The sequence below is a fragment of the Heliangelus exortis genome, chromosome 1 (genome assembly GCF_036169615.1).
Source record: "Heliangelus exortis chromosome 1, bHelExo1.hap1, whole genome shotgun sequence".
Lineage (NCBI taxonomy): Eukaryota > Metazoa > Chordata > Aves > Apodiformes > Trochilidae > Heliangelus > Heliangelus exortis.
In genome coordinates this window covers 160,673,367-160,697,666 of record NC_092422.1, presented here as the reverse complement: position 1 = coordinate 160,697,666, position 24,300 = coordinate 160,673,367, and the positions used below count along the sequence as shown (strand labels likewise).

Here is a 24,300-nt window from a genome sequence, read left to right as displayed (position 1 = left end):
ACTCCAACTCTCAGCTTCTCTTCATAGGAGAGTGTTCTATCCCTCAGTGTTTCTCTTCCACCATGTGAAACATACCCAGATCAAAGTTCCCAATTCTGTACATATCTTGGCACAGCTTTAACCAGCTCTAAGTTTTAATGTTCCTGAAATACATTATTTTAAGTTACTCAACAGTATCTTTTTAACTCTGCACAGATTTTTTTTTTTTAAAGAACTAGAAGTTGGCTCTCTGTGTACTCATACAGAATCTACTGAGGAACTGACTATGTAAGATTTGGAAAAGCAGTTCCTGAACTCCATAGGGCCTACACCAGTCCTAAAATTCCCATAATTATTGAGAGACATTAATTTTCCAAAAATGAGCCAATTCTCACAGAACGGTCTAACACATTTACTGATGTTTTTTCCTTCTGTTTAAACCTTGAGTCCACTTTTGAAGTCTAAGTGTGATTCCACCATACTTCTGGCCAAAGATGACTGGATGGGGCTCCCTGTGGAGTCCCACTTCATTCATATACTTAGACCACCCAGAATGATGTGCCTTGAAGCCACACAAAGCATGCCCTGAAGGGAAACAGAGGCCTCAGCAGAACTTCTATCACCAAATGCAAGAATTTGACTTGGGAACTGAAAAGAAAGGCTCACACACTCCCATGCAGAATACTGTCACCAGGAGACTGCTTTCATCCCAGCCTGCTCTATTTCACTCTGTTTCCCCTGTATCGTTGCAAAAACCCAGAGCTCAAACCAAAGTCAATAATTATCCTTAGCTCTACATTTTCTCAGCTTTCACCATACAGCTCAAATTTTTTGTAAATGGAATGAAAGTGTACATGAACAACAGCTAAAAGAGAAAACAGTTTCTTACACAAATAACCAAGCATGAACAACCTCTGTATTCTCCCCTTGTAATATCTATCTGCAAATAGATACATTTTCATTGCTTATGTGCTTTGCTTCCTCTGTTGGCTCTTCCCAACTCATTAAACATTTCATATTGCTAGAAGAGAAACCCAGTCAGGACACTATAAATAGCTACTGCAAGTCAGAATTATATTATCCAATACTAGTAACTAACACCATATCTTATGGAAAGTATAATTTTAGGTTTAGCACTGAAGATTCAAGGATGAAAATCTGATCTCACAATAATAAAAATGTGCTTGGTTATTAATACCATTGTGGCCTGAGGTTCACCCATGAAAGAAAGTAAAATTAATGTTACAGATGGCTCTTCAGTTTTCTCTTTTGTATAAACATTAAAGATCATACAGAGTGTCTTTTGAAAACTATTTCTCAGACAACGCTGCTTTCCTATACCAATACAGTTCTCTCTGTAGAAAATGGTAGCCACACTTATACAAATATGTACTGAACAATTTACTTGTATGTCAAATGCTAATCTGATGGCTAATGTATGCAGATGCAGTCCAAATCACTATTCTAGCTCTGCAACACTAACTTTACTAAAAGTTGTAGTCTTCTTTTTTATCATGTGATTGAACACATATAATGAACAGACATTAAAAAAGAGTAAAAGTATTGAATAAGAAGTTTTTGGTTTTACTTTGATTACGGGTATTTTCCATAGCTGATCACACATACCAGTTATATCTACATCTCTAATAATCTGTAATATTTCTTTAAATCAGTATGAAATTTGTTCAGAAAAGGTCTTTCTGAACAATGGTCTGAACTTCAGTGCTAAGTGGATAAATGACTGCATTTTAAATCTGTAGACACTTCTTAAATATCTGTAGAGAAAAATTATTTCTGAAAAAAAACCTGATTCCTTATATCATAAAAAACTCAGCCTTTGCAGACTGCTGCTACCCAAATTCATGGTGTGCAACAATCCATTGAAAGGGACTGCTGCAACTTAGTATTAGTATTCTTTGCATACACAGTACTGGATATTGGCTAACAAACCCAGTGCTCAGCAGAACATTAGAGTGTAATTATTGACTCATAAATGTCTTCCCAGATTTTATCAGTAGATGTCCCTGAAATACAAGGGACAAATATGTCAGATTTGCCAAATCTGAGGTACAGAGTCAAATATGAGGTGTCTGCCTGGCTGATTTTGATGATATTTAGGTTTTGTAGTTTGTTTTTCTCACAACTAACCCACGCTGGTGAATGAGCCAGAAGCAATTCTGAAAAAATTCCATAGTTGCAGAAATTTAGCTGTGTGATTTTCCAGTAAAACTACAGGCTCAGAAAGCTTTCCCAGTGCACTAACATGAACTTCTCCCCACAGACTCAACAGAAGGCTTAAAAAAAATTCCCTAGCACATTAAATAGACCATATAAAAAAATTATTACCTTGAGGAACCTGCAAATCTGAGAGTTGGATGAGGAAACAATGAAATACTTCCTCTCATTTCTGTAATGGATGAGAAGGAAAACAGATCCATATGGTACATATGTGAAGCAAACCTTATTTTAGAGTTAATCCCAGAACAGGACATTTTTCTCTGTCCACCTGTGACTTTCTACTATTGATAACACTTACTAAGTATATAAAAACAAGGTTCTTCATGGCTGTAATTTATACAGTATCTGCTTCACATTAGAAAGCCATCAGTGTTCAGGACTGAACCTCTAGGAAAGAGTGATGTTTAATAAATTATATTGCCATGTGAACATGTTTCATTCCCCTTAAATAAATAATGCTGCAACTTCTAAACGTTAAGGATTTTATGCCCTGAATTTGATCAGTGAAGCCATTAAAATAATACCACATGTTGGACACATCTTTAAAACAGATTTTCCTGTTCTGCTGAAGGTGATGGGAAAACACCCTGTCAACCCTCTCAGAATCTCCACCGTCTCCCAGCTGGACATAGGAATGTAAGAAAATACTAACTTTCCTTCATATAAATGAGAGAAGGAAATCTGCTTTCAAGCAAGAAAACTACATTGAGTGCATAAGAGGACTGAGATTGGTTGCAGCACCTGCTCAGACTACTGTAAAACGTGCAACGCAGGCATTATCTAAACCCATGAAAATAATAATGGAAATATTTATGTGTACAAGCACATGAGCAGCCTTCAGGGTGAGCTACCTACACAACTCAATGGGAACAGAGGGTTCCTTGATCAAGTTAGTTACAGACTATTGCCATACAGTAAATATACAGCTACATAATAGCTACTTTAACTGCTGATTGCTCTGGCAATCAGATTGAACATACTGAACTGTTTGAACTTCCTAAGTCAGTCTTAGGATCTATCTCTCGCTGGTTTAATATGGATACAAATGACTTGGCAGAGATTCTGTGGATCTTCATAACCACAAGTTACCATCTCTGCAGGGAAATGCCTGAAGACATCAGACTGTGCTTCCTGAAAAGCCCTCCCTGAGTACTGGGGTTGGGTGCTAGATATGATACCCAAGATATGCTTTGTTTGTCAGTATGCAAACACATTCCAAATTAAGCCAGGGTAAGGATGTTTGGTTTAAAGCAACAGCAATCTTCCTACTTATAAAAATTACTATTGCTATCAGACCAAATAAAAAAAAAGTTATCAGATAGGCTCATGGTGAGTCATACAGAATTGCCTTGCAGTATTAAGATGGTATCTACAGAACTGGATTAATTAAGCCTAACTGAAAAGCAAACAGCAAATAAAGGCATTAATAAGAACAATATTTTTTAATACTGTGAAAATACATTTTACATTATCATGGAATAAATATGTAAAATAGAAATAATCGCTGCATCATAAATGTTCACAGTGGTTACAAACTGAAAAAACTACCCTAACTGTGTGAATGACTGAGCAATCCTATGGTAAATCTTTCCACAGCTGTCTAACTGCTATTCCATTGCCATGAGTGGTTTCTAAATAATTGGATCTAATATGATCCTTCATTAACAGGTGATTCACTAGGAGGACAATTTCCTTGCCTCTCAGAAGAAATGTAGCAGGTGGTTAATAATACACATCACAGAGAATCATTGGGACAAACAGGGAGGTGAGAAACAATGTTAATACAAAGCTGAAACTACAGAGAACATAAGGAGCCAGACTGCAGTTACTCAGGTATCAATGGGTCTGGACTTACATCCTGATTATTTGACAATTCCTGTGAACTTGGGATACTATGTGCCATGAGCTTTCTCTAAAACAAAGTGTGTCCTAACAACACACTGGAGTTTGGTACATGCTGAAAAAGAGAAAAATCTCTCTTAGTTTTCATGAACACTTGATTTAACAGCCAGGCTTTCAATTTTCATTTTAATGAAACTCTATTAGAAGATGTGGCAGGATGAAAAAATATCTACCTGAAGTCATAGGCGAAGATGATAATTTTCTGCTCTTTAGACAGGCATTTTTGAGATCACACTGCTGGACTTCTCCATCAGTGCTGAGGGGATAGAAGCTTTTGCTAATGTTTCTTACTGACATACACATTTTACTGAAAACCTCAGTTTTGAATTTGAAGCCAAACTACTGTAGCAAAATTCAGGACAGCTGCTGCAGAAGCACTTCATAATGCTGCAGCTGCAACTAGGTCATCAAAGACAAGACAACCTCTTTATTTCTAAACATACACAGATTCTGTACACATGGCTCTCAGGAGGTCATCACTTCGACCACCACAAGCAGAAGAGTCTAAAGGAGAAGGAAAACATCAACAAAACACACTGACCTGCAGATTTTATGTTCTACAGAACTCCAAATTACTTCTGCAACTGTGAGCCAGTGGAGATTTCTCAGCAACACAAGTAGACTACATTCTCCAAAGCAGCTTCCTTTGGTTACTAGACTACCAGTTCTGCTTCTTTTCTAGGTAACAGGTATGTATAAAGGCTTTGGAGTGAAGTAACAACATGAAGAACATGAAACCACAAACAGCAGTTTTTTATCTTGGCAATACCTTGTTTTACATTATTAAAAAAAAAAAAAAAAAAGGACAAGGAACTGTTGCTAAGGAGGGCAGGGAGGACAAGGGAGAGAAAAGTGGAAAAGTACCCTTAATGAAGTTATGAGTCAGTAGCCTGCAGATAAAGCAGAAAAACAACATATATTAACATTTTAACTGCATATATATAAATCATTGAAGAATCTTGCTAAATTTCTAACATGTGTAAAGACGGCTTAGTTTTTTTATTTTTCACGCTGACTTGAATACAAAAAATAAAAAGCAAACCACCTCATGTTCCTTATCTATCTAATATTAGTATTGCTGTAGTATTATTTCTTTGATGTTTCCATAGCTTCATGGACTATTTGTTTAAGTCCCAAAATTTGAGCTGACTGGCTATGCTGCAGGAATCCAATTGCAGGAAATAATCATAGGAAATATTAATCAAAATACACATGGTGAGGCTGACTTTCCCACTCATTTTTCTAAAAGAAGTTCAGCAGAAGGGTAAAAAAAGAAAAAGACACACCTGAAAAACAGAGCTAAGAAGCTGCAAGATTTGGGAAAAAAATAGCTTGAAAAATTCCTGCATATAACCACTTTTGAAATGTTTTCAACACTTTGACAGCTAAAAACCCAATGAAAAAAAAAAGTAAGCAGATGAAACTACTAAGGTTAAAGTATCTCCACATAAAAGGACTTGGGTGTAAATAAGAAGCAGTACAAAAAAACCAGACAAACACTGAGCTCTGAATATTCCTCAGCTGTAGCAAAAGACATTTAGGAACAAAATAAACCATCCCTGTGCACAAAGTTATCTACTCATTTTACTTGTGCAGTGAACAAAAGAAAAAATTAATTCCCTCTCAGAACTGTACAGTCAAGAGAATCTGTTAAGCAATGGGACTTTGTGGTGGCCCTTCAACTACTCTAGGCTTATCCTATTATGCTACATGGAGAGAGACATTCTACACATTACAACTTCACAAATGTTTTGTTGTTTTGTTTTGGGTTTTTGGTTTGTTTGTTTTTTAAAATTTAAGTAAGGTACATGTGAGTTCTGCATCTTTATAACACAAATCTGAAGACCACAAGAGTGTCCTTGCATGTCATGATAACATAATAGAAAAAAGGGCCTTATGTATTCCATCCTTGTCTCTTTGGGTCTCAATTCTAATGTTATTAAAATGGTATCCCAGAAATCTAGGAGTAGAAGAGACCTTGACCCAACTTCTGATCTTTGCACTGAGAACTCACAGTAGTGTTGATCAGAATGGAACAATTGCCTCTTCTCTCTTGCAATATGACAGCCTCGTAGGTCCATGCCAAAATGCCTTTGCTGAGCACATCCATCATTAACTTCCTAAGACGCTTTAGGATCCCCTTGATGTCAAGAGAATGGTACAACAGGGACTTATAAAAAGCCAAGAAGTTGACCTATGACTAAGAAAATAAAATTGCACATGACTCGCTTAGCTTTAATTAATCCAAGTTGATCATACTGAACTGATTAAACTTTCCATCAAGTACAAAGTAATGTGGATTACACTAACTTAAAAAAGAAAATTTGGAACCACTACTTTGGTACCAAAACACCTAATTATACATACCTAAAAAAATCTGAATTAAGAAATGTCAAAACATTGGAATAGAATTTTTTTACAAGCATATAAATGAATTTAAAAGAAAAAGACAGCAAATAAATAGAGGTTGTATTTTAATAGGAATGAAAACAATCTTCAACTAGCCATCAAAACATTCACTTATTCAGTATAGTAAAATATAGTGTCACCCTCCAAAATTCAGTTGGCCTGTCTCATGTCCTCTTAGGATGGTAAAATAAAGGTATCCATGTTTATTCATACACAAGGATCCATTTTTTTCTTTCCTTTTTTTCATTTTGTCAGTTTCTCTTAGCCATTCAAAAGCTCTCATGAAAATGCCTATGGATAAGAGCCACAACTTGCATTTAAAATTTTTAATTCCATTTATCTATTTAAAAACTTTGATTTTCTGGTTTACTTAATCTCAAACAGATATTGAAAGGTTTGTGCAGACTGCAAACCAACCAATCTTAAAACAAATGTTCTGTTTCTAGTTCTCAGATCTACAGAAGCACAGTATAAAATACTGTTCCATTATAACACCAAAGGATGAATCAGAAATACTACAGGACAGTCTCCCTCACAGGGGACTGGAGGTGTGTAAGGATGTATAACTTCCTCCTGTCACAAACACCCTTCCTAATGGGCAACAGAAAGAAATATGGAAGTCTCATCTTGCAATTCCCTGAATCTCAGGTGTTGCTTAATCACCTAATGATGTGAAAAACACCATGATCTACTGATGGATACATCTGGGTGACATTAGTACAGTGTACATTGCAAACCTTTATTAATGTGAGCAATATATTCACAGAGCAAGCTGAATGATTGTGTGGTTGCAGAGCAAATCCAAAATTGAGATATTGCTCAGAATTATAATGATGGACATTGGATTAAAAACACAATACATCTAAATCACAAGAATAGTTCTCAAATAGAGCAGTAATCCCTCATCTCACTGTTGAGTAATATAATTAATCCTGGGTTTTTTTCCCCTTTTGGCTTATGTAGCACAGTATTTCCTCAGGAATAACACCACTTGATTTCAGTTTCAACTGGAATCTTGCCTGACTAAAGAGTACGGGCATAATCTTGGTCTTTGTAGATTTATACAGTGAGGCACAAAAGGATATATGAAACAGTTTTTACTTAAGTAAAGGATTCCAAGCTCTGGCAATTCTACTCTAAAGTAATTGCAAAAAACATACAATGGATTATGTATTGACTTGCAACTAAATCGCTTTCCTCGGCATAAATGATTACTCCAGGAGATTAAAAATTATAATTTTGGTTATTTAAAAATATCCTCTGGATTTTAATGAACCTAAATAAGTGGCAGAGAGATGTATTTTTCTCCCTTTCCTGTTTTAAAGACAGAGTACTATTATTTCCAGGAAATTAAAAATTCTCTCCAATGCATTGTGTTTCAGTATTGAAAAGTGGCAGAAAAATGGCGTAAGATCCTCTGAAAAAAATGTCTAAATGCATCTATAGGTTGCAATACTATACTGCTCCATCAGAAAGTATCATTTCATTTTAATATTTATAAACAACAATTCAAAATGTATAGGACCATAAAAGTCCAGGGAAAAACACCAAGCTCCTTTCTGTATTATTTGCAGTACACTGTTTCTGTACGTCTTACTGACAGAGGAGAAAAAGGAGAGCCAGGTGCACCAGCTCATCTTACACTACAACTTTCCATAAATCCCTTACTTAATCCTTTGGATTTATACTGCTCTTTGAGTTGGGTAGAGGAGCAGTGTGAAAGTGCTGTTACAGCCTCAACGTAGATGATTCTTTAATCCTATTAAAGCCACAAAGCAGGCCCAGCTGAAGGAGCAGGAAACTGAGCTAAGGAACTCCCAGTGACCCCATCATTACTGTCTCTTTTTGCACTGACCTGGTGGTCAGAAGCTCATCCTAAGGCATGGCATAGATGTTCTGACATCAGGCTGATTCAATACGTCAGCATATGAACCCCTGTAACACATACATCCAGACCAGATGGTGGTGTTTTATAGTAATATGGAGTTCTGCATTGGTAACTTAAAGATGAATTACTAAAAATAGTTGATAAAGAAATAGATGACAGGATTAAATGTTTGGAAATGCAACTTTATCGCATTGCACAGAACTTTGTGTTCCCAAAATGCAATATTTGAATTCAGCCAAAAAAAGATACAGCTTTATGGCTTTTCTTTTAAAATCAGAAGAAGGACAAAAAGTTAAAAAAAAAATAGTCAAGGTGACATCACACTTTAAAAACTGGGAAACTGGTCTGTTAAAATGTGTTGGTGGTAACGTTTAGGTTTTGGACTCTCATTAATGTGGCCCCAGGGAAAATATAAACACTCTTTCTGAAATTAAATCTTGAGTTTGCCCACCGCAGTCTTGTTTTCAGCTTTGGCTGCTGGCACTTCAGCCTGCAATTGAGGCCTTGCATCAAATGCCAAGCCAAACATTCAGGAACAAGGATGGTAATGACACCTTACTTTGTTCTAAGTCATATTAAAATATAGCAAGCATTAAAAAAAGAATCACTCACTTGAGATTAATAACTTAAAAAGAATCTGATTTTCATAACCTCTCCCACTTGCACTTGCCTTAAACTAATAAACTTTCAGAAGAAAGCTGTGCTTGATGCTTGAAATCAAGCACACTTGCAAAACAGTAACACATCAAAATTCTGATAATAACTGGCTAATGCTCAGGGGCATAAGTTTTACCTACAGGAGTTCAAAACTGAATTTTCTAGTGTTGATGCATGATTTTGCACGTGACTCAAGAAATGAAAGCTGCCAGTCTTTAACAGAAGTTTTTCAAAAAGGGTCCCTCCTATTCACAGTGATAAGATATACTAATATTTTTAGTGTTCCATTGCATATTTTCCCATCTTCTTTCCCTAAATATGCTGCATTCAAGGTAAGAGTGTGCTACTCCAGCTATTACTTTTTCCCTCCCTCTCTCTTCTGAGACACTAACAGTAGCCTTCTGTATTCTCACAACGTAGATGAATTGGGTGTGTCTAATAAAATGTAAAGATACACCCTCTGTCCCAAGTAAGAAAATGGGATCTCTTGGTAGATCCCTACCTCCGGCTTCTGTAATGTCTTTTCACATTCACATCTGGTACATTTCTGAAAGGTAAAGGGTTTCTTTTACTTCAGCTCATTTGCCCGTAGTTGTATGAATAGTTAATTAGAAATAGTGAAGAATTTTTCAAGTTTACTGAAGAGTTAAAACAAACAAACAAAAAAAAGATGAGCGCATTTGAGAAGTTTAGGCAATATACGTAAAAGAAATAATTTTAAATCAAAATGTGACTATCACCCCATGAAGCTGAGAAGGCGTAATTATCGTGAATGTAAAGCTACATCTAGCTTCAAGTTTCAAGAGATTTTGCTGATTTGCTATGGTTATTGCCAATGGATGCATCACAAAAGTAGCTACATCATGCATGTATAGAAACAGAAAGAGGAAAGCAAAGGTGCAGTCAATGAGAGAAGGTCAAGGAAATCTCTGCTAAATAAAGCTGAAAGATGTAACCTAGATCCTAAATGTCTGTAAGATGACCTATTTAATAATTTCAGAAAAGACAAAATATAGATAAGCAATAACTAAACTCTATGTTAATTTTTAGTTAGGTAGAAAGCCAAAGTGCTATGGAAATTATTTTAATCCCAGTAATAAGTATTAAGACTGATGTGTGGGTAAAATGAAAATGTTTCCAGCCTTCTGACATTTCCTTGGTGGCAGAAACACCGATACATACACTGATTCTTCTGCAGAGACAATGCCACCTTTGAAAGTAGAAAATTTTTAAAAATTAACATCAATAGTGAGAAAAAAAAACATATATTTTTTTTCATCTGATAATAGGAGTCAATACACCTTTGCTATTATCTATTGAAGTGATGCTTGGAGGATATTCTCTGGTAATACTACTGTTTTCAAAGACTGTTTACAATCATAGTATGTTTCAGCTACCAGACAGACATTTAACTTCTCTTCTACTTTGCTGATATTCCCAATGAATTTGATTTAATTCTTAAGATAAAATGGGCTGTAAACTTGAAGGTCCTTACAAAGACTACACAGCCTTTTTTCTAAGACATTTCTGTCAATATTGTAAAGAACTAAAATATTATTTCAGCAGTAGCAGTAAGATACAGAAAGGAAGAACTTTTTTTAGTCTGATTTTTTAAGAAAAGCTTCATTGACCATCTTCTGTGATAAATTTGATGGTTGAATAAACAGAGCAACTATGTTGAAGTACATACACCTTCTCACACATCCAGCCTTTAGGAGTGAATTACAGACAGTCCCTCAGACAGTTTGAACAACCTGAAAAAATCTGCTGCCTCTCCTCAACAGGAGAAGAGACCAATCATCTTCCACAACCTTACTGGTAAAGGTTCTTTACAGAGAGATTTTATAGGCTTTGTAGCTGATCCACAAAGGCAAAATAAAGAAAAACAAACAAACAAATAAACAAACAAAAAACAGTTCTAGAATTGCATTCCTGATAAATGAAATCCGTATGACAATATGTAATTAGGAAATGTAACACATGAAACATCATAAAAGTGGAATAGGGTTTCATACAATAACCAAACCCCAAAATGTGTACCATATAGGTGACTACTCAAAAGGCCAAAGCGAAGACCTGGTTGTTTTCTACAGGCAACATGGACATACAAAATACATTCCCCAAATCTAGCGCTCTGACTTACTCATAAATATTTTTCTGCTGTCTTGGTTATACCTTGATCACTTTTTTCCTTCCTTTAAAAAGCATTGGGAGCACAATTCATTTGTGCACAGAATGTAAGGTACAATTTCCTCTCCAAATGTTAAATACTTGTTTCTTTCCAAAGTAATCCCACTGAAGCTGGGCAAATGTATGACTCGTACTTTAAGAAACAGCCCAAAATAAACTGACCCCTATAAATGCATGCTATTAGAGAAAACTAGTATTTTCCAAATATTCCAAGTCCTTTTCAGAAAAGAGAAAAAATATTTCCAGGTCTAGTTAATGGTAAGTAGCTAAGTTGACTGTCCTAGCACATACCAAACCCCCACAGAGGTACCTCCCACACATCCCACTGGCCGGACAAATCCTCACCAAAAGCACCTGGTCAGGGAAGCAGGAAATGGACCTGGAATTCTAGTTTCCGAAATTAATTGTATTTTTACCAAACTAAAGGAATAATTTCTCAATACAAAACCAGAAGAGAACCTTGCCAGATTTTTCCTTCACTTTACAGTAAGGCAGATGTGGCTTATACCAGCTCACCAACGGTTCTTAAATATAAAGAAAATACTGTTGTTGAAACAGGTTGTTAGTTTCCATAATATTGGAAAAAATGATCTGTTAAACACTAACCCCCAAAAATATCTTGGTTGGATATTCGCAGTTCTGAAGTGTGCACTTATATTTTGGTAAACATTAGTCAGAGAAATGCAATGTTTGGTTTTGCTTTCTTCTAAAGGTTATGAGGCACAGCTGCACAAATCATATGGGAACACACAGTAGTACAGTGAATTGCAGCACAATGGCTATAACTTCACTCCCAGTTTGTCCCTTAAATCAGGATGGGAATGAATTTGTAACAAGGGTCCTTGTCTTTCAGGGAAACATGGGCTCCATAAAAACAAGCCAGTAGTTTAAATTATTACTGAAGTCTTAATGCCTAAGCTCTATAGGCCATTTACATGCTAAAGTCAAGGAGAACTCTATATAAGGTAATGTAAAAATTAAAATTTGCTTGCTGGTTGGTTATGTGGGTAGTAGTTCAGGAACTATAAAAGTAAGAAATACTTATCTCATGAAGTAAATCTTTGCCATTTAGAAAATTTTTCTAAATAACTTATTCAACATAAGGTTCATTTCATAGAAAATGTTCTCTCTTGTAGCTTACTTTTGTCCTACATATGCCAGCTACAACAGCGTATTTTTTCTCCTTTGCACACCTAAGGGTTGTAAAAATTAGGAAGTACATATATAATAGTTATAACATTTGAGTACTGCATTTTTGTCTGCTACAAACATGCAAACTATAAGATATGAATGATTTTTACTTTTTTAAAGCATTCAGTAGTGATGAAAAGGCAGGAAACTGCTGAGCTATGAGATTTATAAACACTTTACACTCCATAGCACTGAAAATAAAAATACTGGAGCTGGACAACAGAATAGTTTTGTAGACCTCCATTCCACCAAACTTAATATTCATGTGCTATTAAAAGTTAAAAACGCCTTGTTTGTAACAAAAGACGAATGACATGTGCAGATGATGCAGAAGCCTGAACACTGTCCAAGTTTGAAAAAAATATGTAGCAGAGAAAAAAAATTCCTGACCTTTCTAACAACAAATAGAAACTGATCCTAGCTTGGAGTACAATAGTGACCAGCAAACTTCTTTGATAGCCAGAATTTTTATAGGACACCTGGACATGTTTTATTTATTGACTTCAGCCTTACTCAGTTTCCGCACAGTTCACAAGGACACCAAGAACTTGAAGAATCACATTCCTGTCTGAAAGCTTTTTATCTATTTGTAAGTAACCCCTAAGGTGACTGAAAATGAAGTGCATTTGTAAAAACAACTGAAAGCACTATGCTACTTTTCTCTGCCTTCTTTTCATTAGATGAAAGGAACAACAGAAGGTCAACTGTCTTACTCTCCTCAGTTCAATGTAAGTCAGGAGTGTCTAAAAGCTGCACGATTTACGAGATAATTCCTTTCTTTCCTAACTCTGCATCTTCACTGAAGAAGTAAGTATTTTGAAAGTTGGGAGACCTTACTTATGCTGAGGTAACCACTGGCAGAGAGGCAGGCATATACAAAATGAGGGTGATATTCTTGAACTTTTCATCCAGCGTGTGGCAGATATTAGGAGGAACTAAAACTTACCCTGAAATCTGTGGATGTCACTCCAGCCTGCATAAATGTCTCCTCTGACAAACAGGTATTTTTTTATGTCAGTACTACACTGCAATTTGAAATTTGTAACACTTCAATGATCTGATATCCTCAGCTAGGAACCCAGAAGAGAAGATTCTTTGAGTGACTGCTCTCCAGGAGGAAGAGATGCTATGACAGAATAGATATTCCTTGAGTCCGTCTTCTGATGTCAATAAAATAATATGGCTTTTATTTTCCCCCCTCTCTGTTCTTTCTAAGGAAAGCTCAATGCAAAATTGTGTATTTTCCTCTGAGTAAAGAGGGAAACAGAGAAAACTACAGCCAGGTCTACTTGCTGCTGCAGCTGCTGAACAAGACAAGAAGACAGTAGGTGTGGGTAGCTACTTAGAATAATACCAAGTACTTTTATTAATCTAATCTTGTTATGGCTCTATATCTTCCACTGAAAATACCTAGAGTATAGAGAGAGTAAAATTACATGTGCTCATGTGTACTGCTTCTTCATGAATATACAGTGAACAAAACTGTATGATGATACTTTTTTTTTTAAACAAGAAATTCCAATAAAATTGAAAGTAATGGAAAATATTAACTTGCATCTTTTCAAGTGCCAAACACCTGTTTCAGAGAAATCCCTTCTTAAGTATTTAAACAATGTCTTTCATTTAAGATGAGAAAAAATTATTGAAGTACTGACTACCACCTGCAAGTTACCAATACAACAATGGCAATTTTTATAATGTGTCTTTAAATATAAAAATCAATATGAAGCACTAATTGCTCTATTGACACTTTATAAAGAAACTCAGATATACCTAGAATTTCCATATTTGAGAAAAAGAAAAAGATAGCAATTATTTTTTACCCCTGTCAAAAAAGAAAATAATCGTATTCTGGTTTGAATGGTTTATTTTTTCTGTACTGAGCCCATCATCTTTACTTCTATTTTTCTTCTCTGCAGCAGCCATGTTGACTTAAATAAACCAACAGGTACAACAGTAAAGGGAATGAGAATTGAAACACTGAATATTAAATACAACTAAATGATGTTAATCTTCCGTCCTAGGAAAAGGTAGTAAAATATCCAAACCAAAGATACATTGCAAATTTATAAAGATTACTACATTCCTTAATGTATAGCTGGCATGCTGAAGGCAAGGGAAAGATTAATAATAATTCACAGTTAATGCTAAAATGTAACTTAATGAATTTTCCACCTGAATATTCTCTGAGAAGTAGTTTAACCATCCAGACTAAAATTGTTGAGGGGCTAAGGGGTGGTGACTAAACAATTGTTGGGGAATAAAATGCATTGAAGGACAAGATCTGTTATTAATTTTGGGATTGGCTTCAGTTAAATATTTAACATTGTCACCCTAGTGCATGGTTCAGTGTTTAAAAATCTCTCTCTTCTACTTATTTCAACCTTCTATCTCTAAAACAGAAGGTCCATTAGATTTTTTACCCTCTGTAAACAGTAGATTTATCTCAAGCAAAATTTCCTACAAAAATCACATGCTGGAACAGAAAATTCTAGGCTAGATATAGGTTTTTCAATAGTTTTCCAGTGGTTTCGAATGTAAGTTAGCATGTTAGTTTTATACACTTTATACAGGAAAAATTCGTTGAAAAAAGGGCAATGAAGAAATCTGAAAAATTACAGGAAATAAAAATGTCCACAGCAAGATATTATTTCAGATCACACTGGATCTGATCATTACAAATTAAATTGAAAAATTCCAGGTCACCCTTTCAGAACCTAGTTCAATCATTTGACACTACTGGAAATAATGATTTTAAAACACCAAATGAACAGTACTGAAAGTCAATTACAGGAATGGATAAAAAATAAGCAAAGACAGAAAACAGTGCATAAATGTCTCACACAAAATCTAGTTGAATAAGTAACAATAAAGTGAAAATAAATTCAAGTAATAAAATTATTTAAAATGTCAAATGACCCCAGAGTAAAAACCCCAAAACAAATAACTCAAAGAGTAAGAATTCCCATATAATAACTAGGAAAGTTGAATTAAAATTCTGCATATGGGATAAAGCTGATATTTTTGAGGCACTTGTATTCACAGTAAAATCAAATGGGATTTTTACTGTTAATTCAAAGGGGTGATAAGTAGAACTCTGTACACAAAAAGGGCCATAAATCACCTAACTACAATTACATAAAGAATTCCCAAACAATTCTGTAGATAAAAATAATGAACAGTTACACTAAGGTCACATTACAGAGAGAATAAAACTTAAAAGGGCAAAACCCCCCCAACTTTGTGACCTCATCTGAATCCCTGTGTGTGGATGCAGAAAAAGCAGAAATAAAACAGTAGCAAGTATTTTATATTATCTCTAAATACTTCTACAGATTTACATAATGGGCAGAAATACCAATTATTAAGAAGGTGTGAAAAGGTCTTAATGACACCCTACTAAAGAAAGCAGTAAAGAAGGCTAAGTGAGAAGTGGATGACCTTGTAATAGTGGACCAGTCTACAAAACAAGTTAGGAAAAAAAAAGAACCATCCTGGCCTCCCATTTGACTGATATCTCCATTTGACTGGCAAATTGATGAGCTGACTGATTCCTAATACAAATTGGCAAAAGATTACTCTAAGTGCTTCAAAATGACACTTCTATGGCCGCTTGGGAAAGGAATTAGATAGTCTGATAATCTTTTTATTCAGAAAATCTAATTCTAAAAAAAAAGTTGCTTTCTGAAGCCAATGTGAAAAAGAAATCTGACACAGGATGAACAGAACTCCCACAGCTGTCACTGTGTATTTTTTTAAGAAGCCCTGGACTTACAAGATGCTGTATTTTAGTCAAAAATTACTAAATTTCTATAATTACAGAAATTTCTAAAATTACAATTTTTGTGGTGTATGGCCTATCTATGCATTCTTGTTTCAGTTCTCATTGATGAAAGACTGATGAGAGACTGTGATAGCAACAAGGTTCTCTTCTGAATCCCAAGGTGCAGCTTAGGCTGCTTCAGAAAATGTACTTTTGAAGTGTCAAAATAAAGGTGGTTTGAATTTCACATTAAAAATCCAACTTATTTCCTACTGTTCCTCCACTCTCCAACAAAATTTTAAGTTTACTAATCTTCCTCGTGCATGTGTAGTAACAAAAATAATAAAAAATTAGTAGACTGATAGGCTTATATTGGCAATAGTTTTACCACAGATTTTTTTTTTTTTTTTAATGAACTCATTCCGTACTTTCTGATTTTGAGAAACAACTGAATTGGTCTTATTTTGCTTGTGTCCTTCTGACACAATACTGCCAGAAAAAGGCATGTCAGCTGTCAATTTTAAAATGTGATCCACTCTCCCTGGAATTAAAAAAATAACCAATAATTGTAACTTACCTACATACAAAAGTCTTAAATGGTATTTTGCTGGAACTCACCAAGTTTAGAGTCACAGTTTGAGACTTGAACTGAAAGTAATTTAAACACTAAATACAGCAGTGAATTGTGTGTGAGATGACTTCCAGATTTTGTCAGATACAGAGGCAATTTTTATGCCAAAATTTTACAGTTCATGTCATCTGAAGTAAATAGGATCAATCACAGTGCATAAAATAAATGATGTAAACCAGTTTTTGCAGGATCAGATCTACAAGGATATTTTCCATCCTGTAGTTCATTTGGACAACTAGACCAAAAAGTACAAAAAGGTTTAGTTTTCTGCCACATATACAGATTTCTGCCACATATTTCTGCTGGACAATACAGCATGAGTTTTTTTCCCTAGCTGCTAGCTACTCTATAGCAGACCTTTGGCACATGGTAAATTAAATAATTCTAGTATATACATCCAAGAAAAACAAAATGTACACAGAAGTTACTGAGTATAAATATTAATAATATACCGAATGCCCATTTTTATTGATATGCATTTATGGCATAAAATGTTTCACAGAAATCAGTAAAGAAATGTATGGGCAGCTGGACTTGAAGCAGTTGGACTGGATGATAATCCTTATTTCTTCCAATTGAAATATTCTACTCTATAATTCATAAGGAAATTTTTACTTCCTAGTATGTTTACTGCTGGAATGCAGTTGGATCCACACACCATTTCACTTTCTAAAAAACACAAAATGTTGAATGATTTCCTAGAGAAATTATTGTTCAATAAATAAATAAATAGATCCCCACTTATTAGTTGTTGGCATTGAAGATCTCAACTATTTTATTTGAAAACACTGGGGTATGTCACTGGAATTTCATTACTGAATAGATGAACTTCACAAAGTTCAATCTTTTCAGGCTTTTTGAATTATTAAAAAATATTTTTATTAGGGTATTTTTCTTGCTTTCTAACTGCAAATTTATTAAGAAGAATCACCTCAGGCATGGAAGTCATATAAAATGTAATTGTCTTTCAAGAATTGCTTCATAGAACAGCAGGTAGCTACTGAACTGCACAAAAAGAAAAATCTAGTTTCACATTGAGAAAATAAAAAAAAGGCCAAACTATGGCCTTTAGAAATATCTACATTACTTCAAAAAAGGATTAGAAGCAGAGGTAATTAATATACTCCTATACAGATTTTATTTTATTCAGATACTGCTTTCCTGCTAATTTACAGCTTATTGTAAAGATTATTTCCTTTTCTGACATTAACTGCTAATCCCATAAACCAGCTGGCTGGTTGTCTAATCAATGCACTCTGAAAATTCACCTTTACTATTACACCAGGTGATTTGGACTTAAAAAAAATCTTCCACTCTCAACTTAAATGCTGACAGACTTTATAAATCTTATGGCAGAAAATAGTAATTATACATAAATACATTTATGGTTTGTTTTTGTTTGTTTTTTTTTTTTAATGAATGGAAATATGTGTCAATTGATCAGTAAGGGAAAAAAGTTAACTGAAATACTTTGATAATTAAGAAGCATATAAAATGAACAGACGTAATGCTCCTACTAGATACACCAAAGATGAGTTTGTTTCTTTGGAGATGATATTTTCACTCTTTTACTGATTTGTGAAAACTTCACAAGGACAAGACAGATAAACAGTAGTTAGACAATGACAGTGTATAGGAAGACAGAAAATGGAAGAAAGTCTCCATTCCTGACAAAAATGGAAATCTAAGATATGAAGAACAGATGAGTTGCTATTGAAGTGTCTGCACAATTTACTGTCAATACAAAAAAATGTGGTCTGGCTACACACAGTAAGGAATCTGCATTAGATGGATTAGATGGAAGGTAACATGCACTACTGGTCCTATTGACCAATTTATTTTATGATACAAGCTATTTTAACAGTAGTCTTTTTCACTTTCCCCACAGGTTAGGCTTCGTAAATGACCAACTTCAGATATAAAGAAACATCCTCATGGATCCCATTTTCCCTGGATATCTATTTCACCAGACATTTCAACTGATATCTATGCCAACAAGATCCATAGTGCTAAATGTGTGCATGTTCTGCATACTCAGCCTAATGGAAGAGAGCTCACCGGATGTTAATCTTTAGTAGTAGAGTGAAACTTCTGAAGTTAAATACCATTTCTGATTATATTATTCCGTCAACAAAAATAGGGAATAGATGTGGCAAAATATAATATTCCTACTTCTTTCTGAGGATGTTGTTACCAAGTAGACTTAAATTAAGTGATTTAGTTTATTGAGAATACTAAAATAACTGAATTTGACCTTGGGCTGCTACTGTCATATGAGAGGATTTTAAATTATTTTCATCTTGTTTTTATAGAGTCTCAAAAGAAATGTGTTAATTTTTTTCTCTTCTTACTGAAAGCAAATAAAACTGTTTATTAAGCTGTATTTTACTGTTTTTACACAAGCATGAAACTGCAAGTATATAGCATTAACAGAGTACCTGTAACCAAATTTCTGAACACTACAGTGCATTGGCTATAAATCAGGCTAAATAGAATACCAATACATTTTCAGGTTTCATTTAATATGGGTTGAGAGGAAAAGTTAGTGATCTTTTTGTGCATGGGAACTGCCCAAAAAGGTTCATTTTAGAACAGAAAATAGTATCTCTTACTGATATTACATGCTTTCAATAAAGTGAACTCAGATCACAATTTGAATTTGACAGACTGAATTTTTGCCCCATCTTTAACTTAGTGTAATAAGAAATACTGCAGATTTCAACTGATGTTTTGATTTCTGCTTTTCAGCTTGTGATGAACTTAGCATTCTATAAATATACATGAAGAAAGATATTATGGTAACAAATTGTTTGAAAAAAGGAATGGCAACTTTAAGACAGACCTCTTGATTCTGTTTTTCTGGGCATCTTAAAACAGGTTTCAGGATTAACAGACCACCAATTTTTCACTGCATGAAATGAAACCCATTAGGCTGGTAACTCACCCTTTTCTGCTCTTTAATGTACTCCATCAGTTCCTCTGTTGTCCTTTTCACTGCCTCTTCGATTGCCTTTTCACTTCGTTTTTGCTCCTCTATTATTGCTTCCTTGACAATTTCCTTTTAAAAGGAAAATATGGAAGTGTAAGCATTAAAAATATTTCACAAATGTAATATAGGTCAACCCTTTCCTTCCTACTAAAATTTTATCATGACCATGCTCCTTTCTCAATTATAGTTTCCCTAAATGTATGCAACGCCTTGGAAAAAAATACATAAAATCAGTGCTTTAATCACTGAACAGCCTAAATGCAAAATAATCCCTTTAAGACTGTGTTAATGGATACGTTATGTTCCCTGAGAGCTGAAGAAAGGGAGACAATAGAGGTATTACATTCCAACAGAAGCAACAATGTACTAGTTGCTACTAGTAGAGAAGAGAAGAGAAGAGAAGAGAAGAGAAGAGAAGAGAAGAGAAGAGAAGAGAAGAGAAGAGAAGAGAAGAGAAGAGAAGAGAAGAGAAGAGAAGAGAAGAGAAGAGAAGAGAAGAGAAGAGAAGAGAAGAGAAAAGAAAAGAGAAAGAAGAGAAGAGAAGAGAAGAGAAGAGAAGAGAAGAGAAGAGAAGAGAAGAGAAGAGAAGAGAAGAGAAGAGAAGAGAAGAGAAGAGAAGAGAAGAGAAGAGAAGAGAAGAGAAGAGAAGAGAGGAGAAGAGAAGAGAAGTGGGAAGAGGGGAAGAGGGGAAGAGGGGAAGAGGGGAAGAGGGGAAGAGGGGAAGAGGGGAAGAGGGGAAGAGGGGAAGAGGGGAAGAGGGGAAGAGGGGAAGAGGGGAAGAGGGGAAGAGGGGAAGAGGGGAAGAGGGGAAGAGGGGAAGAGGGGAAGAGGGGAAGAGGGGAAGAGGGGAAGAGGGGAAGAGGGGAAGAGGGGAAGAGGGGAAGAAGTTCCAGTTTGAAGGGACCTTCAGCAGACATCTGGTCCAACTGCCTGAGGAATTCAGGGCTCAACAAAGTTAAGGCAAATTATTAAGGGCATTGTCTTAAACACTGACAGGCTTGGGTTATCGACCTCTGCTCTTGGAAGGATGTTCCAGTGTTTGACCACACTCTCAGAAAAGAAATGATTCCTTCTGACAAGTCTGAACCTCCCCTGAAGCAGCTCTGAAGCATTCTCACACACCCTAGTGCTGGATACTAGGGAGAAGAGATCAGCACCTCCTTCTCTACTTCCCATCCTCGGGAAGCTGTAGAGAGCAATGAGTGCACCCTTCAGTTTCCTCTTTCTCCATGTTGCATGCCTATTCAGAACTTATCTAAGGAACAGGACCTTAATGACAATAAATTGGCTTCCAAACCTCAGGAAATGCCAGGGTCATTCTGTACACAGCAGTAAGAAGTAACAGTGGACACTCAACTGAAAATTTACACTGAAAATTCCTGAAATTTACATTACCCTAGATCAAATCTGATTCAGTACTAGCAATGGATCACTGTAGAGAAAGGTGGGAACCATTTCCTATCAGCTTCCAAAAAAACTTCCTGAACAAAAGTCACTGTCCTAAAACTTAAGTCCCAGCATTGCAAAGTCAGAGCATTATTTAGCCAGAGTTTTGTTTCCAAAATGCAGGAAAATGAAGCGACAAACTTAAGACTCCAGAAAATGAGTCATACAAAAATGTAACATTTTCAGAAAACTATAAAACACCTAGAGACAAAGAAGAAGAAGCCGCTCAGATATCAGGTAGTAGCAATTGCAGTTCCAGTATTTTTTTGCTACATGTTCAAAAGTGGAAGTAGCAGAAATACTAGTCATGTACCTGAAGAATGCAGCAGCAACTCATGACTTACATTTCTATTATCAGTGTTACTCACTACATTCATATTTAGCATAAACAGTAAGTTGCAATCAGAATGTCATGGGATGAACTCGATTTTTCTTTTTTAAAAATAAAAATATAGGCTGTTTCAATTCTATGATCCTAAGGGTCTTTTCATATCTGAATGCTTCTATAAGTGATTCATCACCACATTCTAGTTAACCAAAAGATGCTTTTTTTTCCAAATAGATAAATTTTTACTACTTTATATTATATAATTAATATAGGATACATAATGAAACAAAACCTGAAAACTCACTATTTCAGATCTGTATTAACTATACTTACAATCTGAAAATTGTACCAACAATCACAGTCTGCCATGACAATGGTTAACTGAACAGACAGATCATGTACCCATGAGACTGGACAATCCCACATGACTGCAGAGAAAGACCCTTACTTTAGCAGGCATCATCCCCAAACCCAACTTTTGTATTTACCAGACTCCTGGAGTGCTCCTCCAAAGTGCTTCTTTTTTGTCTGTGTGATAGAATTTCACCAAGCAGACTATAAGATGAACAGTAGGGTTCAATTTTTCTGTGACTTGAATGTTCTCAAGGGAGTTTAAACATTATTCTGCTTGCTAAATTCGGTATAAGAAAACACACAGCTTTCTTCCCAAGCTCATGTCTTGGGAAACAGACACTACAGCCACTTATAACAATACTGAAACAATACTGAAATACTGAAACTGGGTGATGCAGTTTCCACTGTCCCCTGTGTGCAACTCACAATAGGCAAACACAGATGACAGTGGAACAGTGACAAATCGTGCAAGGCTTTTAAATGACAGCTTTGCTGCAGTATCAATGAACTGAGAAGCAACCTCTTATCTTTCCTATCCAGTTTTGAGAACACTTCAAAGAGCAAAGACCATGCAACACTGAGTGCCCCAACCAACTCAGTCATGTATTTTTGCTCTCTCCTTCAGATGAATCAATGATACAAGTTTTTTCTTCTGTGAAAAGAATCTTCACTCCTCCTCCTGCATGACCTGAAGTGTCCTCTAAGTTCTCAAAGTCACTGCCTGCCTTCACTCTAATTTTGGCAATTATGGTAAATTACCAACTGATACAAAGATTATTTGAATTCTGATCTTACCTATTACTACTCCTTAACAAAAAGTCTTAGCTGTATGTATATCCTGTCAGTGTATATGCTTACTTTTACTTTTCCTTAACCTCTTCCTATGCACTTTATTGTTATGCGACACCTACCTTTAGATTTTATCCTTTCTTAGATTTTGGTGTCAAAGTTAAAAAATAGCCCTTATTTAATCTTTAGCTAAACAGGGTACAGGATTATTTGAACTCTCAGCGCCATTTTGATAGATTCAAGAAAGTTGGAAAACCCAGTTTCTCATAAGAAGCTGACGAAGAGAACTCTACAAATTACACTTGCAGTGCAACTCTTCCTCCTGCCTTTCTTTTCTTTTTAAAAATATATCTGATCAGAAGCTGGAGGACTACATTATAGTCAAAGTTAGCTTCTTTACAGGACTTTCTATATATGTGCTTGACATAAGTTAGCAAATTAGAATACCTAATAAAAAAATAAAGTTATTCAAGTCCTCGACTGAAAAATCATATTCAACTATATATTAGGAATCACAGCTATGCAGTCACAATATATATATCCGCAGGAAGAAAAAACCAAACAAAAATAGTGAAGTGCATATACCAGAGAATTCCAGTCAGTATTTATAAGAGAAAAAAACAAGCCTTATGATGGCTTGCAATTTTATAGGAAAATTTTTTTGTTTCCACACAAGGATCAGGTGGCAGTACTAAATTTTATCTAGGAAATTAAACCACAAACTGCAATGTTAGTGGTTTTTCAGAAAACAGTAAGCCTCAAATTATAATGTCTGTGGTTATAAACTACTACAAACTACTTCTAAAGTCAGACATGGTCAAAGTCTGCAGTGGTCTACTCCTTTTCAAGACTTTGCAAGCATTTTAAAAATAAACTGATCTAATGACAGGGATCTCCTTCCACTCATAGCTACTAAGTTGTGTGCTTCCTCACACACTCAAGATTATACAATTTTTTATTTTTTATTTTTTTTTAATGAAAAGATCTTCTCTGTCTACACATAATCACCATTGTTTCAATAAATACTGGACACAAAAATTTTTCTGCAAAAAGGTGGAAAAGTAAGAAGAAAGTGAAACAGGAAATACTCTCTTGAGAGTAAGTGAACACTCCCATTGAATGTTGAATAATATAGTAAAGGCAGTAGGAGCTGGAGATATCCTTTGAAGTGCAAAATATTGTCCAGCACATTACATGACACTATGTTATCAAAAGCCTAATGGGTAAGAAGATGATGTTGAGAAAAATACCTAACAACTTCTTGCAGGAAATACAAAAATATTAAACATGAACAGCAATATTTTTCTTCCAGAGATTAACACTCTCCTACCAAATTAAAATCCTACAAAGTCGAAAAAAGTTATTCCTGGAACTGCGATAACAAATATGCCATTTTCCTGAGTACTTCAGAATAAATGCTTTATTGTAGCACTCAAGGCAGGCACGGAAGAAAAAGTGAGTTAGGCTTCCAAATTCAATGAGTCAAGAGGCAATCTTCCACAGAAAGCATAAAGCAATCATCTAAAATCAAAGTTCCCAATCCTGC

The 24,300-nt window shown here is 35.2% G+C and overlaps 1 protein-coding gene across 6 annotated transcripts in view; it reads right to left on the bottom strand.

Annotated features, from left to right (window-relative positions):
• The window catches only part of CCDC91 (coiled-coil domain containing 91), a 107,728-nt gene that overhangs the window by 4,903 nt on the left and 78,525 nt on the right, over positions 1-24,300 (bottom strand). For all 6 annotated transcript variants that reach the window (XM_071733396.1, XM_071733395.1, XM_071733398.1 and 3 more), the window contains exon 12: positions 19,793-19,906. In XM_071733396.1, coding sequence (XP_071589497.1) covers positions 19,793-19,906 — 114 coding nt within the window. The remainder of the gene's footprint in view (positions 1-19,792; positions 19,907-24,300) is intronic.